This window comes from Cebus imitator, unplaced genomic scaffold (assembly GCF_001604975.1).
Source record: "Cebus imitator isolate Cc_AM_T3 unplaced genomic scaffold, Cebus_imitator-1.0 Scaffold14, whole genome shotgun sequence".
NCBI classification, from domain to species: domain Eukaryota; kingdom Metazoa; phylum Chordata; class Mammalia; order Primates; family Cebidae; genus Cebus; species Cebus imitator.
The window spans coordinates 11,349,273-11,367,243 of NW_016107329.1; the positions used below are offsets into that span (position 1 = coordinate 11,349,273).

Here is a 17,971-nt window from a genome sequence, read left to right on the forward strand (position 1 = left end):
GCTTCCCTCTGCCCTCCGGGAGCTTGGCCACCTCAGCACATGCACTGCCATCCTGCCAATCGCTCAGCCCAAACCTTGAAGCCATGCTGCCCGACCCAATTCGTCACGAGTCCCATCAGCTCTCCCTTCACAAGGCATCCAGACTACAAACATGCTTCCTGCTGCGTGGCTACACCCTTACCCACTCCTGGACTAGCCAGCAGCTTCCCTTTTGACTTATCTGGAATGTTCTGTTCTCCACGTGGCAGTCACGATGATCCCTTCAGAGCACAAATCTTCCCATGTCAATTCCTGTTCCCTTCGTATCTTCCTAACACAGTGCAAATGAAACACCAGGTTCTTACCTCAGGCTTTAGGGGCTGATATGGTTTGGCTGTGTCCCCACCCAAATCTCAGTTTGAATTGTAATTCCCATAATCCCTACGTGTCACCGGAGGGACCCAGTGGGAGGTAATTGAATCATGGGGGTGGTTTCCACCATGCTGTTCTTGTGATACTGAGTTCTCATGAGATCTGATGGTTTTATAAGTTTGCATGCATTCTCTCTGCTGCCACCCTGTGAAGAGGTGCCTTTTATTTATAAATCACCCAGTCTTGGATATTTCTTCATAGCAGTGTGAGAAGGGACTAATACAAAGGGCCTACATCTGAAATCAGCAAAGTACAGCCCTGGAGCCAAATCTGGCCCCTCACTGGCTCTTATAAATAAAGCTTTATTGGCACACAGCCAAGTGTTCATTCATGATTGTGTGTGCTGCCTCTGCTACAGTGGTGTTGAGCTGTTGTGACAGACACCATTTGGCCCTTCCCCACTTCCTCCCTCCTTCCTTCCTCCTTCCCTCCTTCGTCTCCACCTTCCTCCTTCCATCCTCCCTCCTTCCTCTTTCCCTCCTTCTTTCCTGTGTATTCCACACACACCTAGAACGTAAGCTGCATGTGGCTTTGTCTGTCCTGCCCACTGCCATGTCCCCAGGCTGGGGCCGTGCCTGTGTCACTCCAATTCATCACACAGGGCATTGGTGCCACCTTCCACCTTGCACCTGCTGCCTTTACCCTCTGCTCTCTGTCTCCCTAAATATTTCCCAGGGCCCTCTGAGCCTCCACTGTTCATTTCTCTGCCTGGCCTCAAACAGAAAACTGCAGGAGGGGAGCACCCAGCTGTGCAGGTCATGCCCAGAGGCTCCTGCTGCGGGCACCTCCCCCAGCCTGGACTTTGGCTGTTTGCAGCCCTATCCCAGTGCTCCGGGTGGGAATGGCAGGCTGCGTCCCACTGCTCCAGGGCCTGGTCCTGGTCCTCGCCCTGCACCGTGCAGCGCCCTCAGGTAGGCGTCTGGCTTATCCATCTGTCATGCCTGCACTGCGCCCTTCTTGACTTAGTCCACGGTGAATTTGTAGATGATGCTTTTTCTAGGAGGCAGAGGAGCCCTGAGTGCTCAGACTTGTCCTAATTCCCCTTCCTGAAAAAGCTGCTTGAATCTTTATCATTTGCTGACAAGTATTTGGGACAGGATGGTGTCACTGGGGGTCCTCCCAAGAGATGTCCAAATGGAAAGAAGCGTGTGTGCGGGAGATTCAGCAGGGAAAGGCCTGGGAGGGGTGAAGGGTGGGGGGCCAGGCTTGGGCCGGGCAGCAGACAGGATGGAGGGAGCAGGGCAGGCCTAGCCCAGACTGCAGAGTGGGCAGAGAGAGCCTTGGCCAGGCCGGCAGGAGTGCCCGGTCTTGAGAAAAATACACAGCCAGGGAGCGTGCAGCCACCCTGCCCCCCAACACCCTGCCCCCCAACACCCTGCCCCCCGCCACCCTTCTATCACCAGCCACCCTGCCTGCCCACCACCCTGCCCCTCCCCTGCCACCCTTCTACCACCAGCCACTTCACTGGAGGGATAGACACAAACCCCATCCTGAATATGCCAGCACAGGCGTCCAGGAAAGCTGCAAGTCCCCCCTGGTCCCATGGTCTCCCGCCCTGAGAGGGTGACCCCTCCCAGCACTGACCGTGGCCGGGCTTTGCTGAGCCGCCTCTGTTAGAACCCTCAGCACCGAGAGAAAGGGAGGGAGGATGGGAAGGGCCTGGACTTTGACCCTTGGGGAGCAGGAGAGAAGGTGATTCGGGGCCCTCAGCTGGGAAGAGGCTCCAGGGGCCGCTGCCGGGCCGACTGGTCTGCCTTCTCCTCCCGGGAATCGCAGAGCCTGGTGCCATTGATACGTTTCTTCTGTTTGTGTTTTATTAAGACCTTAAATACTGAGCACAGAGGCAGCACAGGGGCTGATCGCTCCTGGTCCCCACTTCTCAGCACGGTGACCTTGTCTCCAGCTTGGCCCTCCTTTACACTCGGACCCAAAACCTGGCCCGAGCCCTCCCTCCTCCACTTCCTGACAGGCCCGTGGCTTCTGCAGAACCTCCGTGTATCTGCCCTGATCCGAGGCTCGTTCATTTGCCTGGAAGATGAAGTGCTTGCCTACCTCGAGGGGAGGGAGAGCCCGGGTGCCCCTGAGGCCCACGCAAGCTCTCTGAGAGCCTGTGGACCCCGAGGGGGCAGAGGCCAGGCGGTTCTGGAAAGCAGGGACCCCGTGCTCCCAGTCACCCGCCTTCTTGTCCTGCCTGTAGTATTTCTCCCGGCCTCAAAAGCAAGCAACGTTCTGGTGAGGTGGAAGCGTGGGGGCTCCTACCTTCTGGAAGAACTCTTCGAGGGAAACTTGGAAAAAGAATGTTACGAAGAACTCTGTGTCTACGAAGAAGCAAGAGAAGTGTTTGAAAATGACGTCATCACTGTACGTGCCCCACAAACCACAGGCTTCCTCATTATTTAGACTTCTGCTGTCGTGGGGCATGTCGCTTCTCAGAGGCTAAGCTCCACTAATTAGCCTGTTCACTTACTTGCAGATAGTAGCGTGTTTGATAGAGAGTTTCCAGTTTTACATATAAACATAGTAATATTTAAATCGATTGGGAATTAAATGTTGACCTGTTTCTCTACTATATTTTTTAATGTTTCTATATGAGAACTCTTAAGAAATAGACCATTTTTAATGCAACTCAGAGAAATCCTAGAGGCATGTGAAAAGTATAAAAATTTTTCAAAGTATTTGAAAAAAGTATTTGCCCTAAATTTCAGTTTTCAAGCTTCCTGGTAGAGAAAATTGTGTAAATTCACTACTTTTGATTCAAGTTGTCAGAAGTCCAAATATGATTTTGGGAGATACCATTTCTTATACATTTTCTTTCTAGGTGTTAAGCCTGAATAATTCTCCTAATTTTAGATACTCTGTCTCCATACTAAACATCCCCACTCCCTACACACATACATAGCTTTAAAATCTGACCTGTTTATAACAAATGAAAAGGTGATGTGACTTTTTCTGTATCATGTGCTTTTGTGGAGGGTGGCGTGGAGGTTGGCCCTAGGGGGGACCGGCCACGTTAGGAGCCACGTGGCGGGTTTGTGCTGCATGGCAGACTACCGCCCTTCCTTAAATAGGTTGTGGTGAGCACATGTTGAGTAAGATGATCTTGCAGGTCCATTTAGTTAATATACATTTAACATAAACAAATTGCCTGTAAAACAGACGGGACAGTTGTGCGTTGTTTCAACCAATGTTGTCCCATTAGGTGAATAAATATTTTCTTACCTTCAAGTTCATCTACAGGAACATGAAGGTAAGAAAAACAAATGTCCCATTTGTAACGTTTTTGTGTTTTAACTCTAAAGGATGAATTCTGGAGACAATATAAGGGTAAGTGGGTTCCTTCATCTCCTTGGAGTGTTAATTCCTTGGGGTGATGTGAGGGCGTGGGCTGAGCACACTTCATGACCTGAGACCAGAGGATGCCAAGCCTTTGGCTCCAGGACCCACAATGTCTTGCCAAGGAAGGGCACAGCCCCAACTCCCCAAGGATGAGGGTCAGGAAGCCCCTGGGCTCTGCTGCCAGGGCCACAGGCAGCCCCTGGTTTGTCTTGCCCAGCGTCTGGGTAGCTTCTAGGCACCCAGGGGCTTGGGCCTTGGGCCAGGTGGGCCCCTCAAGAGCAGCTCCTCCAGCTGCCTGGCTCCTGGGAGGCCTCATGCTGCAGCAGGGTCAGAACTCATCTCACATTTGGAAAGTGACAGCCCCGATGGAGGTAACTTTGGTTAGGGGACTGCTCCCGGGGGAGGAGCTCAGGGTGGGCAGCTGCAGAACTCAGGACAGAAGTGACGTAGACGGAGACCCATGGGGCTAAGGGAGGCCAGGCAGGGTAAGGACCCACCTGGGAATGAGTAAGGAAAGAGCTGCAGCCACCACCAGGCACGGGGACAGCTGGCCACAGAAGGAAGAGGGAGAGGCTTGGGAGGCTGGAGAAGGGCTGACGGGCAGGAAAGAGGGGCCGCAGGTGGACGCAGAGGTGTCACGGACCGCGGAGCAGGAGGTACCGGCAGCCTGGCCCTGTGACCTGAGCGAGGAGTATCCTGGGGACTGGGTGATGGCATGGGGAGCAGCACAAGCGGGCTCAGGTCCCCGTCCCTGCTGCCACCCCCACCCCATCCTCCTCCTGCTCAGGTCCCCATCCTTGTCACCCCCCCCTCCTGCTCAGGTCCCCGTCCCTGCCACCACCACCAGCCCCCCGCCACCCTTCCTCCTGCAGGCGGCTCCCCGTGCATCTCCCAGCCCTGCCTCCACAACGGATCTTGCCAGGACAGCACCCGAGGTTACACCTGCTCCTGCCCCGCTGGCTACGAGGGCATCAACTGCGAGCTGGGTGAGGCTCCGGCCGTCCCCTTCCCCCAAGGGCCTCCCCGGGCAGCTGGGCTTCGCACCCTCGGCCAGGGTCCTAATGGGCCCCTCTTGGGGTGTAGACAAGCAAGTGCCTGTGTGAACCGTGATTCGGCTCACCCCAGTAGATTCCTCTCCTCCCAACCAGATTCTCCTCTAGAAACCACGCCCGGAGCTCTGGCTGCATTCTGAGCTGCCCTCCCTTCCAGACGGGCCCCCCATACTTTTCACAGCGTGGTCTCCTCTCCTCCCCACCCCCGCCTCCACCATTCACAATCTGCTCACAGGCTGGAGTCACACACAGGCATCCTCAGGGCCAGATCCCCAGTGGGAGGCTCTGCAGACAGGGAAGACAGACAGCACATAAACAAACATCCTTAAATACCTGCCAAGGGCCAGCGTCCATAACCGCCAGCTACAGCAACAAGTGCGCTACGTCCTCAGCGCCACTGGGCAACTTGGAGCCCATTTCTCTGGGGAAAACCTTCCTTCCAGCCCAGCCCTCTCCTCCCAAGTCCGGACTTCTGCTCCATCTGCCTCCTCGATGCCCCAGCTAGTGCCTGCGCAGACATCCCAAATTTACCATGTACCAAAGAAGGCTTTGACCTCCACCCACCACGTGCCCCCCAACTTGTTATTTATTTATTTATTTTTGAGACAGAGTCTCGCTCTGTCGCCAGGCTGGAGTGCAGCGGTGCAGTCTTGGCTCACTGCAATCTCTGCCTCCCAGGTTCAAGCGATTCCCTGCCTTAGCATCCTGAGTAGCTGGGACTACAGGCACACACCACCACACCTGGCTAATTTTTTTGTATTTTAGTAGAGATGGGGTTTCACCATGTTGGCCAGGATGGTCTCAATCTCCTGACCTTGTTATCTGCCCACCTTGGTCTCCCAAAGTGCTGGGATTACAGGAGTGAGCCACCACGCCCAGCCACGTGTCCCTTGCTTAATCTTCTCCCTCTTGGTGGAAAGCCCCCATCCCAGCTGCTCAGCCACCATCGAGGTCACACCAACCCCCTCCCATCCCACATCCCCTCCTTGAAGAAGCAATTTAAAAGGAGCAGCCATTGCAGTGGGAAGTGCAAGCCGGCAGAGAAAACAGGCGCGTGGATTTCAGGCCATGTGGAAATACATCCAGGGCCACGTTTTCTAAGGACAAACAGAAGTGCTGTCACTCACCGAGTCTTTGATCTACATGCGCCTTCCTGAAACACAGAAGCGTGGGAAGCTGTCACACAAAGGGCAGCAATCTAAAGAGAATGAACTCAGGGACCAAAATACCAGAACTCTGTGCAAGGCTGTGATCAAATGACTCTCTTTCCAAGCTAGTGTTTCTAGTCTTTCTCTTTGTTTTGTTTTGTTTTTTTTTTTTTTTCCTTTTTGGCTAAAAATGAATGTCACCCAGAGCGGATTGATGGGTGTCAACACTTCTGCCTCCCGGGACAGGAATCCTACACGTGCAGCTGTGCTCAGGGCTACAGGCTTGGTGAGGACCGCAAACGCTGCATTCCCCACGGTGAGTGCTCAGACCACAGCGGCCTCCATACCCTCAACCTGTCCACCTCCTCCTTCCTGCTTCTGTGGTACCGGGTGAAGCCCACGGATTTGTGGTAAGGAATTGCCCCGACTCAGAAGGTGGTCGGGTCTCCACGCCGGAGCAATGGCAATGCTAGAAAGTGCAATTTGTGTCACTAGTGCTTGCCCGGACCACTCTGAGCTAAACCATGAGTGCAGTGAGGGGTGGTTTAACTCCACTCTGCCCCATGTCTGCATCAATTACCCCACATTCATCTGCACTGAAGACGAGATTGTAATGGCTAGTACCGTAGACCCAGTTCTGCAACAGCTGGCACCATAGACGAGTCCCATTCTCGCTGGGAAGGCGCTGATTTTTATTCTCTTGTTGCTGCCACAAATGCAGACCAGTGTGCCTGTGGGGTGCTGGCCTCCAGGAAGAGCGCACAGGATCCGCAGGACCTCCCGTGGCAGGTAACAGGGCGCTCTCCACATGCTTCATTTATTGCTGCGGCCTTCACCTTACCTGTCATTTCCATCTTTGCTAAACAGAAATGTACCGACTCAGTGAATCGGGCACCCTGACTTTGGTGGGCTGTTGACTGTATTGACCAACTAACCTCTATTCACACTTCAAACCATTTTCTACTGCTGAGCTCTTACCTTCAGGTGCCTTCATTATTTGCCCCAAATACAAAAGGACAGCATCATTTACAGCCCCAAAGACCCTTCCTGTGCAGTTCCAAAGTGTTACCGATGTCATTTTCTCCGAACATCTCGAAGTCACCGCGTGTCTGGGAAGCACTTCAGCGACGGGCTGCTGAACGGGGACCTGGGCGTCACCGCGGAGGCTGAGGGGCAGCCTGGGCCCAGCTCAGGCACCGGCTCTGCTCTCAGCTACCGGCCTGACTGCTGTTCTAGCTATGTTGTTTCGTTCACTACTTTTCTCTAGTTTGGCATTCATTTTTGTTCTCTTCCTTTTCCCCCTTGGCTGATTTAGAAGTCAACCATTCACTTGTTTTTGGTTTTCTTTAGACGGAGTCTCGATGTGTTGCCCAGCCTGAGGTGCCGTGGTCCAATCTCCGCTCACGGCACCTCCGCCTCCTGGGCTCAAACGATTCTCCGGCCTCGGTCTCCTGAGTAGCTGGGACCACAGGCACACCACCACACCCGGCTGATTTTTATGCTTTTAGTAGAGATGGGTTTCACCATGTTGGCCAGGCTGGTCTCGAACTCCTTACCTCAAGTGATCCACCCACCTCAGTCTCCCAAAGTGCTGGGATGACAGGTGTGAGCCACCACGCCCGGCCTAATCTGTCACTTTCTGTTTATTTCATGGTCACTCTTGATACATAAACATCCATATTTAGCATATCTAAAGTCAGCCATTTCTCCCACCTCAGACTTAATTCTCACCACATCTCCTTCTGGGTCCATTTGCTATCTGAGCAGTATTTTATTCTTTTCTTGCTTTCTGTACAGCTTCACAAAACGGATATTACGATTTTTATTATTATGGCTTTATACCACCAGCATTGGCTTTGATTTACTTACATCATTTTCGGCTTTCCTTGCCTTTCCGGCCTCCAACACAATTATCTCCTTCTGCCTGAGTAGATGCTTCAGAACAGCCTTGTCCAATAGAAACGCAATGAAAACCACATATATAATTTAATATTTTCCAGTAGCCACAATAATGTAAGTAAAAGCATGTGAAATTAATTTTGATGATATTTAGCCCAATATAAGTGTCAATGCTTCCACATGTGACGAATATAAACATTATTGAGATATTTGCCTTTTCCCTTTACACGAAATCTTTGGAATCCGGTGTGAATTTACACTGAGGTACAGCCCTGGCATCCACAACGCTCAGAACCCAAGTGGGGCTGCCATGTGGGTGGCACAGCCTCAGGGGCCCCCTCTGTGAGGGCCTGTAAGGAACAAGCCCCTGAGGTTTCTGTGGTGTGTGTGTGTGTGTGTGTGTGTCATGCTTCAGTTTCACCTCAATTCTTTTGTGTGTGTGTGTGTATGTGTTTAGATGGAGTTTCACTCTTGTCGCCCAGGCTGGTGTGCAGTGGCGCGATCTCAGCTCACTGCACCCTCTGCCTCCCAGGTTCAAGTGATCCTCCTGCCTCAGCCTCACGAGTAGCTGGTACTACAGGCACCTGCCACCATGCCTGGCTAATTTTTTGTGTTTTTAAGGAGAGATGGGGTTTCACTATGTTGGCCAGGCTGGTCCTGAACTCCTGACCTTGTGATCCGCCCGCCTTGGTCTCCCAAAGTGCTGGGATTATAGGCGTGAGCCACTGTGCCTGGCTTTACCCCAATTCTTACTAGACAGCTCTGCCCAGCCCACTCACTCTGGCAGCCTGTGGACTGGGAGAGAACAGGATGGAGCTGAAGGACTTAAAGCTACCCAGCTCCAGGATGGAAAGGAAGAGACTGAAGGGAGGTGAAGCAGACGGAGTGTTGGAAGGCGGACAGAAGCAGGAACGATCTACCAGCAGCTTTGCAAGCTTCCTCTCAATCTTTTATCACCTTCCTTCTGCAAGCTTTCTAAGACAGTTCTTCCTATCGCTGTCTGCCCCATGAGTGCGTGGAGGGTTGGTACCCGGGGGCCCAGGGTGCAGGGCTCCTCTATGGGTGGTGACAGGGTCTGGCTCTGTCACCTGCAAGGCTGCCTCTGGCTTCCCGGCTTACCCAAGGGAAGACAGGGCAGGGTTCTAGCTGCAACCGTAGCACTCACATCTGCAAGGCTGAGAGCCGTATAACCTGGGAGGCGGCATTCTCTGAACATAGCTGGTGTGTTTAAGACACAGGACGTTGACTTAGGCGGGCTGCCTACTATTAGATTTTTACTTCAGTACTATAAATTGTTCTGAAGTTATGTAATTGAATTGACGTAGGGAACTTTCCTAAAACAAACTTTGAAAAGGAGAATAATCAAGTGACCTAGCAGGATGTAGCGTTGAAGATTATCTTTAGAACTTCCTTGTATCTTACATCCTAGGGAAGAAATTGGCTGTCGGCTCCACTGCGTTTAACTAAAAGTCTGGCAGACTGATGGCACAAGTGCCATCTTCTCTCAAACTTGGTTTTATCCACCTTTAAGTGAGGATCACAGATGATGTTTTCTTACAGTAGGTATTCGGCAAGCGGGAGCTATCATTCATGAACACATAAACAGTTCCAGGAACGATGCCATGGCAAAGTTGAAAAACTCTTTTCTCCTTTGCTCAGCACTTTCCATTGTATTAGACCACGGAAGGATACGGCACTTAACACTTCCGGAGCAATACCTGCACTACGTGGGTACATGCTTTATTTCATTCAATCCTTCCAATAACGTCTCATTTTTGCCTTTTGTATTCCTGGTAATACTGCTTGCTTTAAAATCCCCTTTGTCTGATATTGATATGGACACTTTAGCTTTCTAATAATTAGTGTTAGCATGACTTACTTTTTCCATTCTTCTACTTTTAACCTATTAGTATTTTTACATTTAAAGTACATGATTTATAGGTAGCATATAATCGGCTTGTATTTTTATCCAGTCTGGAAAATCCCTGTCTCTTAATCGGGGTGTATAGGCCATTTTACATTTATCGTAATTGTTGATATGTTGAGGTTGAAAGCTATCATCTTGCTACTTTTTTATCATCTTGCTATATCATCTATCATCTTGCTTTTTTTTATTTTTCTCGTCTGTTCTTTTCCCCCTTTTCTGCCTTCTACTAGATTAACTGCATCTTGTTATGATTCTGTTTCCTCTCCTCGCTGGTTCCTCGTCTCTGGTTCTTGTCCGTGGTTGCTTCACGGTTTGTTTGGAGAACACATCTTTAGTGTACCGCAGTGACCACTCCACCTTCGCAGATGCCACGTCCGCTCGCTGTAGCGTGAGTCCTTACAACAGTCAAGCCCCATTCCTTCCCTCCTGGCCTGTGTGCTGTTTTTGGCATATGTCTTACATCTAGAGGTATTATAAATGCCACTCTGTACTTCCATTATTTTTGTTTAACAGTATCCTGTAAAGAAGTTTAAAGAATAAGAAAAACCCTTACATGTACACCGGAATGCGGATAAAAACTTAATAGGCTGTCATGACCTTTCCCAGTGTTCTTCGCTGCTTTGTGTAGATCCAGATTTTCCCCCTGCCGAAAGGGCTCCTCTGATATCTGCTGTGCTGTGAGGCGTCTGGGGAAGAAGCCTTCCTGCATTTGTCTGGAGAAGTCTTTATTCACCTTCCATCTCTGAAGGGCTCTGCATCCGGCACAGAGCCCCAGGCTGGCAGCAGTCCTGTCCCCTCGGCTCTTGGGCCTGCCCTGCTGCCTTTCCGTCTGCCTCGTGCCACGGACGGCCCCGGCCACCCTGCTGCCATTCATCACACATCCTTTCCCGTGGCACTTTTAAGATCTTAAATGCTTTTTAATCTTAACTTTCTAAGATTGACTCTATCACAGATTTTGAGGAGTTTAATTATATTGTATCTTTCTGTTGTTGTCTTCATGTTTCTTATGCATAGGTTTGTTGAGATTCTCAGATTTGTGGGTTTATAGCATTCATCAAATTTGAAAAATATTTGGTCATAATTTTCTTTTCTTTTCTTTTTTCTTTTCTTTTTTTGTGAGACAGCGTCTCACTGTGTTGCCTGGGCTGGAGTCTAGCGGTGTGATTACGGCTCACTGCAGCCTCAACCTTCTGGGTTCAGGTGATCCTCCCACCTCAGCCTCTTGAGTAGCTGGGGCCATAGGTGTGCACCACCACACATAGCTAATTTTTAAATTTCACGAAGAGATGGGGTCTGGCTGTGCTGCCCAGGCTGGTCTCAAGCAATCCTTCCATCTTAGCCTCCCAAAATACTAGGATTACAGGCAGGAGCCGCCATGTCTGGCCCATTATTTTCGGATATTTTTTCTCTTCTCCCTGCTCTTTTTTGGGACTCTAATTATGTGTATCTTAAACAATTTGAATGCTATAGCTCAGAAGTGGTCTGTTCATTTTTCAAAAATCTCCTTTCTCTCTGTGTTTTACTTTTGATAGTTTGTTGTGATGTCTTCAAGGTCATAAATCTGTTCTTTTGCAATGTCTAATCTGCCACCAATCCTGGCCAGTGGATTTTTAGCCTCATACATTGTAGCTGTCATCCAAAAATTTAATTTAGGTTTTAAAAAATATATTTTTTTGTCTCTACATAACTTCTTGAGTATTTGGACTATAGTTACAATCCCTATTTCATTGTCCTTGTCTACTAATATCTGCCAGTGCTGAAAGTTTTGGGAGATTTTTCTTCTCATTATGGGTCACGTTTTCCTGTTTCGTTGTATGCCTGGTGATCCGTAATGGATTTTCAGACACTGTGAATTTCATCTTGTTAGGTGCTGAATGTTTTGTGTTCTATACATACACATGGTTATTGTTCTGGGACACGGTTAAGCTGGAAATGCGTTCCTCCTTTGGGATATTGCTCTTATGATGCGTTGGGCAGGACCAAGGAGGCAGCTCAGTCTGCAGCCAGTTACCCTGACTACCGAAGCGAAGCCCTTCTGTGCGTCCTGCCCTGTGCCCGAGTCAGGGATGCTTTAACTCAGCAGGTGAAAACAATCTCTGTACCCAGCCTGTGTGAGCGTCCAGCACGGTTCCCTCTCACCCTCTTGGGTGGTCTTTTCCCTGGCCATAAGTAGTCTCCATGTACACATGTGATCATCACTGCTCTGCTGAAAATTGCTAGCATGCGGCCATCTTCCAGTGTTTCCTACCAAGCCCTCTCCTCTGCCGGACTCTGTTCTGCAAACTCCAGCCACGGTGGCCTCCTTGGGCTCTCAGGTCTCTCTCTTCAGTTCAGGGAGTGAGCGGGGCTCCAACTGAGATGCCTCGTCCTGCCTCACACCATAGACATTCAGGACAGTAGCTGGGACAGTCATTTCTTGGGGATTATGGTCCCTGAAAACCATCATTCCATAGATTTTTTCCGTGTTTTGCTTCAGGTGGAAAGGTAGATCTGGTCACTCCTACTTCACCGTGGCCAAGAGGGGAAGCGCCAGCCCCATTTAATCCCTGAGCAAGTAAAAGCTTAGATTGCCAGTGATTTGCTAACAATCCTGTAGCCATTTGAGTGCCACGGCAAGATTCAAATGTAGCTGTCTGCCTTCTGAGTCCATATCCCTAACCCGTAGACTTTACCGCCCCTGATCCTGCAAATTGTCACCAGCTATTTATTGTCTGTTTTGATTTTTAAAGGTAAAGCTAACAAATTCTGAAGGAAAAGACTTCTGTGGTGGTGTTATAATACAAGAAAATTTTGTACTGACAACAGCAAAATGTTCACTGTTACACAGGAATATTAGTGTAAAAACACGTAAGTATTTTATCATGAGTTCAATCACATTGGAAATAAACTATCCTATGCCAGAATGAAATGAAAAATTTAAAACTGGAATGTTTGTTTCTAATGCAACATAGAACTGAATTTACACTCAATAAAACAGATCCTTATACACTCAGGAAGCATCTGTAAAATACCCGGCATGACAGCGGGGTGTGGTGGCGGGCAAGTGCTGACTCACACTTAGCGAGGGAGGGGTCGTAGCCGACACAAGGATGATGGAACAGTCGTGGCATAAGAGATGAGTAGTTGGCTAAAAATTGGAAGAATGGGGCTGGAATCCCCCAGCAATTGAGAACTTGGGCTGAGACCGTAGCCTTCTCATTGGTTTATCTGTGCCTTCCTTTTCTTCTTTTTTCTTTTCTTTTTTTTTGGAGACAGAGTCTCACTCTATCCCCTAAGCTGGAGTGCAGTGGCGCGATCTGGGCTCACTGCAACCTCCGCCTCCCGGGTTCAAGCGATTCTCCTGTATCAGCCTCCTGAGTAGTTGGGATTACAGGTGCCTGCCACCACACCTGGCTATTTTTTTTTTTTTTTTTTTTCATTTTTAGTAGAGATGGGTTTTTGCCATGTTGGCCAGGCTGGTCTCGAACTCCTGACCTCAGGTGATCCACCTACCTTGGTCTTCCAAAGTGCTGGAATTACAGGCGTGATCCACTGCACCCAGCCATGTGCCTATTTCTTTAGCTGTCCAAACACACAATAGTTTCTATCTCATCGGGAGTCTGCAAAGTTCCACATTAACCTGTCAACAGGCTCTATAATGACTCTGAAGAAACTCAAAATAAATATATTTTTACTCTTCATCTTTAATTTTTTTTTTTTTTTTTGAGACAGAATCTCATTCTGTGGCCCAGGCTGGAGTGCTGTGGTGCGATCTTGGATCACTGCAGCCTCCGCCTCCTGGTTTCAAGCGATTCTCCTGCCTCAGCCTCCTGAGTAGCTGGGATTACTGGCATGCACCACCACGTCCGGCTAATTAGTTGTATTTTTAGTAGAAACAGGGTTTTGCTATGTTGGAAAGGCTGGACTCAAACTCCTGGCCTTAAGTGATCCACCTGCCTTGGCTTCCCACAGAGCTGGGATTATAGGTGTGAGCCACTGCGCCTGGCCCTTAAATATTTGTCAGCGAACAAAATCACTTGAAACCCACTTCTCTACAGCCAATATTTGACTGGCCTGGAGAAGTTCCGCATCAGTGCTTCTTACTTTATAATCATTTCACCAAACCTATTGTAATTTCCCAAACAGAAGAACTTACCTTGACTATTTTTAATGCTGGGGCATTTGGTTGCAATGGTGCAATCTGTGAGTGGCCTTTCCGTCCACAGAGGAACACAAAAGGCCACCACAGGGCAGTGAGCCTGCGGGTCCTCCAGGGGCGGGCTCTCCCTCCTCAGGTGGCTCACTGAGAAGTGTGTTCCTGTACTTACCTGGCAGGGGAGATTCCAGGATCACGAAGGTGGTTTTCCCTGGGCGAGGCTTACCCATTGCACTCCGGATGTGCGGACCCCTGCGATTTCCCCAAATGTGGGAAATTCGACTGCATAAATAAAAGTAAAAAAATGAAAAAATTTTTTAACAATTAAAAGAGAGAGAGAAGTGTGTTCCTGAATATCATGTCACCTTGAAAATCAGACTGTAAAGCATTGGCAATTGTTCATGATTTCAGATTTTAACAGAACGAGCAAAGACCCACTGATGATGAAGATAAAGCGTGTCCACGTGCACATGTGGTACGACGCGGACACTGGGGAGAACGACCTGTCCCTGCTGGAGCTGGAGCGGCCCCTCCAGTGCCCGGGCGCGGGACTCCCCGTGTGCACCGCAGAGAAGGACTTCGCTGAGCACATCCTCATCCCACGCACCAGGGGCCTCCTCAGCGGCTGGGCCCACAATGGCACTGACCGGGGCAACTCGCTGACCATGCTGCCGGTCACACTTGTGGAGGGGGAGGAGTGTGGGCAGCTCCTGAACATGACTGTCACCACCAGGACCTACTGCGAGAGAAGCGGCGTGGCGGCCGAGCACTGGTTGGAGGGAAGTGTGGTCACCAGAGAGCACAGAGGCTCCTGGTTCCTCACGGGGGTCCTGGGCGCACAGCCAGCAGGAGGGCAGGCTCACACAGTCCTCGTCACCAAGGTCTCCAGGTACTCACTCTGGTTTAAACAGATGATAAAGTAGCAAAAGTCAGCTATCCAGAAAACACAACCTGAAGTGGGATTCCAAGCTTGCACTGCCACCACGGGGTTGGAGGGGGGCGCTGACACTTCACCACATGCCAGGTCACACAACTGTCACGTCCCCGACCACCCGCTCAGGCCATGAGCAGCAGAGCAGCTGGGTCGTTTACTGAGCGCTGTGTCTTTCTTTCCCGGGAACTCTTTATTTCAATAGAGACCTTAGAAAACACGAGATACACTAAATAATAAAATAAGATAATCTGTCAGTTGTAAAACAGCCTGGTTTCCTGAAGTTCTTTCCCCCTCCAAGTCCAGTGTTCTCTGTGCTCAGGGCGTGGCCACTCACCTGCACACAGGTGAGTGTGTTCTTATGCAGAAGCGGCCGGCAATCACCAGTTACAGCCAAAAGCGACCTCCTGATTCTGCTGGTTCACCGGTTGCCACTGTGACCAAGACGGTGGCTCAGTGCGGGAACAGTCACTAGAAGCAGGTTGGCAATGGAGGAGGAGAACGATCCTGGGGCGCCCTAGAGAGGCAGCCTCACAGGAAAGGGCCGGGGAGCACAGGAGGCTGAGGAGGCAGTTCGGCCTCTCATGGGCTTGTGTACCAGCCCTCTCCGGGAGGGTTCCCACAGGTTCCCCGCCCCGGGTCAGGGCTGAGCACTGCAGTGTCAGCACTCTGCTCATCCTCCAGCTGGCTCTTGGACACTGGCTCCAGGGTCGCCCAGGGTGGAATCCCAACACCGCGCCAATGGGCTGATGGGCGGCTGGGGCGGCGCTCAGCACTGCTGTGGCTTGAGTGTGTGTCCCTTCAAAACTCCGAAGCCGGAACTTACCCCAAGATGATGGCTTGGGGGAGGTGGTGCCCCTGGGAGGTGACTAGGCCGTGAGGGCTCTGCCAGACCCTTCCGTCCCTTCTCCCACACGAGGACGCTGGAGCAAGTGCTGCCCTGGAGACAGCCCTCAGCAGACACCGAATCTGCCAGGCCCCTGCCAGCACCCAGATCTTGGACTTCCCAGCCCCCAGATCTGTGAGAACTGAGTTTCCGCTGTTTGTCACCCAGTCTGTGGTATTTTGTAGAACAGCCCAGGAGTCACGGTGAGCACCTGCCGTCCTGAAGGCTGCAGCTGCAACGTGAGTACCAAGGACAGAGCTGTAACCAAGCCCCCCACCCCCACCCCCGCTGTGAGGCTTCCCCGGAGACCGGAGCTCCTAGCAGGGTCTGAATTTGCACTGACATGGACAGATATGGCGTGAATGTTCACATGTTAACTCTGACTTCGTTAAGGAAGGGGCACGGCTGCTTCTGCACCAGCACCCTCTAGCAGCAGAGTTTGCAGAGGCCATCTGAGGGAGGTGGGTGGGCGAGGTGTGCTCAGCTCGGGCAAGGGCTAGGGCCAGCTGCAGGCACCGCGGCCAGCAGAGCGTCATTGAAGAGCAGAGAGGACTTTTAGGAAGGGGATTGAAAATGTAAGTGGACAGCTATTCTTGAGTTTACAGGTTACCTGGGTTTTTAAGCCTTGCTGTTCTTCAGCACACTCTTTCGTTTATGCTTTAACCCCAGAATTAAACTTCTTTTCTCCAATCTGTAGATGAAATGGCCCATTTCTCTGAAAGGAACTTGGCAATAAACAACACTGTAATTTAAGGCAAATTAATGGGGACAGCAGTTTAGAATTCACCCTAGTGAATTTTAGTCTTAGTAAAGTTTGGTTGTGTTATTCTCAGACTAACATAAGGTAATTAGGTCACTGCTTTAAATGCCTACCAATGATTTTTAAACCAGCTAATGAATATGGCAGGCTTTCTGTAAATAATGCTGCAGAAATATCTGCAATCTTGCTTCTGGTACTTCCATTACAAATTTGGATTGACTAGAGTGGAAGCCCTGCTTGAAAACTATTCCAGGAGAGAGAGATCCAAGATGGCTGATCACTAGCAGCTCGGGATTGTAGCTCCCACTGAAAGCGCAGAGAATGAGATGATGCCACACTTTCAGATCAATTTTTGTTGCTCACGCACCAGGAGATTCCCAGCGGAGGAGCCCCAAGGGTCGCCAGCGCGACTCTTGTGGCTGGCGAGGTGGTTTTGCCGCTGCCTTGGCGCGGTGGTTCTTGGTGCAGGGTCAGAAAAGCACCATCAATCTTAACGGCGCTGTTTTGGCCGGCGCAGTGGGTTGCTCAGATTTTAGCGCTGGGAATCAACAAGTTGGACGTCCATTCAGAAACCCAACTATAAAGACAGTAATTATAAAGACCACAGATGGATAAATCTATAACGAAGGGAAGAAACCAGCCTAAAAAGGCTGAGAATACCCAAAATCAGAATGCCTCTCCCTCTACAGGGGATCACAGTTCCTCATCAGCAACGGAACAAGGCCTGATGGAGAAAGACTGTGTTCCATTAGCAGAAGCAGGCTTTAAAAAGTGGATGATAAGAAACTTCTGGGAATTAAAAGAACTTGTTCTAACCCAATGCAAAGAAACTAAGAACTTTGAAAAAAGGTTTGACGACATGTTAACAAGAATACACAATTTAGAGAGGAATATATGTGAATTAATGGAGCTGAAAAACACAACACAAGAACCTCGTGAAGTATGCACAAGTTTTAACAGCCGAATTGATCAAGCAGAAGAAAAGATATCAGAGGTCGAAGACCAACTAAATAAAACGAGAAGACAAGATTAGAGAAAAAGGATAAAAAGGAACAAGCAAAGTCTCCAAGAAATACGCGACTATGTGAAAAGACCTAATCTACGTTTGATAGGTGTACCTGAATGTGACAAACAGAATCAATCCAAGCTGGAAAATACGCTTCAGGATATTATTCAGGAAAACTTTCCCAACCTGCCAAGGCAGGACAATATTCAACTCCACGTAATACAGAGAACACCACAAAGATATTCCTCAAGAACACCAACCTCAAGGCACATAATCGCCAGATTCACCAGGGTTGAAATGAAGGAGAAAATACTGAGGGCAGCCAGGAGAAAGGTCAGGTTACCCATAAAGGGAAGCCTATCAGACTCACAGCAGATCTCTCAGCAGAAACCCTACAAGACAGAAGAGAGTGGGGGCCAATATTCAACATCCTTAAAGAAAAGAACTTTCAACCCAGAATTTTACATCCAGCCAAACTAA

At 49.9% G+C, this 17,971-nt stretch overlaps 1 protein-coding gene and 1 pseudogene across 1 annotated transcript; both read left to right on the forward strand.

Moving 5' to 3' along the window:
• Positions 1-1,162: 1,162 nt before the first annotated feature.
• On the forward strand, positions 1,163-14,902 carry PROZ (protein Z, vitamin K dependent plasma glycoprotein). The gene is made up of 8 exons (XM_017502583.2): positions 1,163-1,322; positions 2,609-2,772; positions 3,711-3,735; positions 4,620-4,729; positions 6,128-6,263; positions 6,669-6,736; positions 12,503-12,620; positions 14,320-14,902. The coding sequence occupies exons 1-8, from the start codon at positions 1,253-1,255 to the stop codon at positions 14,829-14,831; spliced, it is 1,203 nt and encodes a 400-aa protein (XP_017358072.1). The 5' UTR covers positions 1,163-1,252; the 3' UTR covers positions 14,832-14,902.
• Positions 14,073-14,227, forward strand: LOC119467583 (annotated as a pseudogene).
• Positions 14,903-17,971: the final 3,069 nt, after the last annotated feature.

Coding starts and splice junctions, on each gene's coding strand:
- PROZ (XM_017502583.2), top strand. CDS start 1,253: ATGGCAGGCTGCGTCCCACTGCTCCAGGGCCTGGTCCTGGTCCTCGCC. Junction 1,323..2,608: donor GCACCGTGCAGCGCCCTCAG/GTAGGCGTCTGG, acceptor TCCTGCCTGTAG/TATTTCTCCCGGCCTCAAAA. Junction 4,730..6,127: donor ACGAGGGCATCAACTGCGAG/CTGGGTGAGGCT, acceptor TTTTTTTCCTTT/TTGGCTAAAAATGAATGTCA.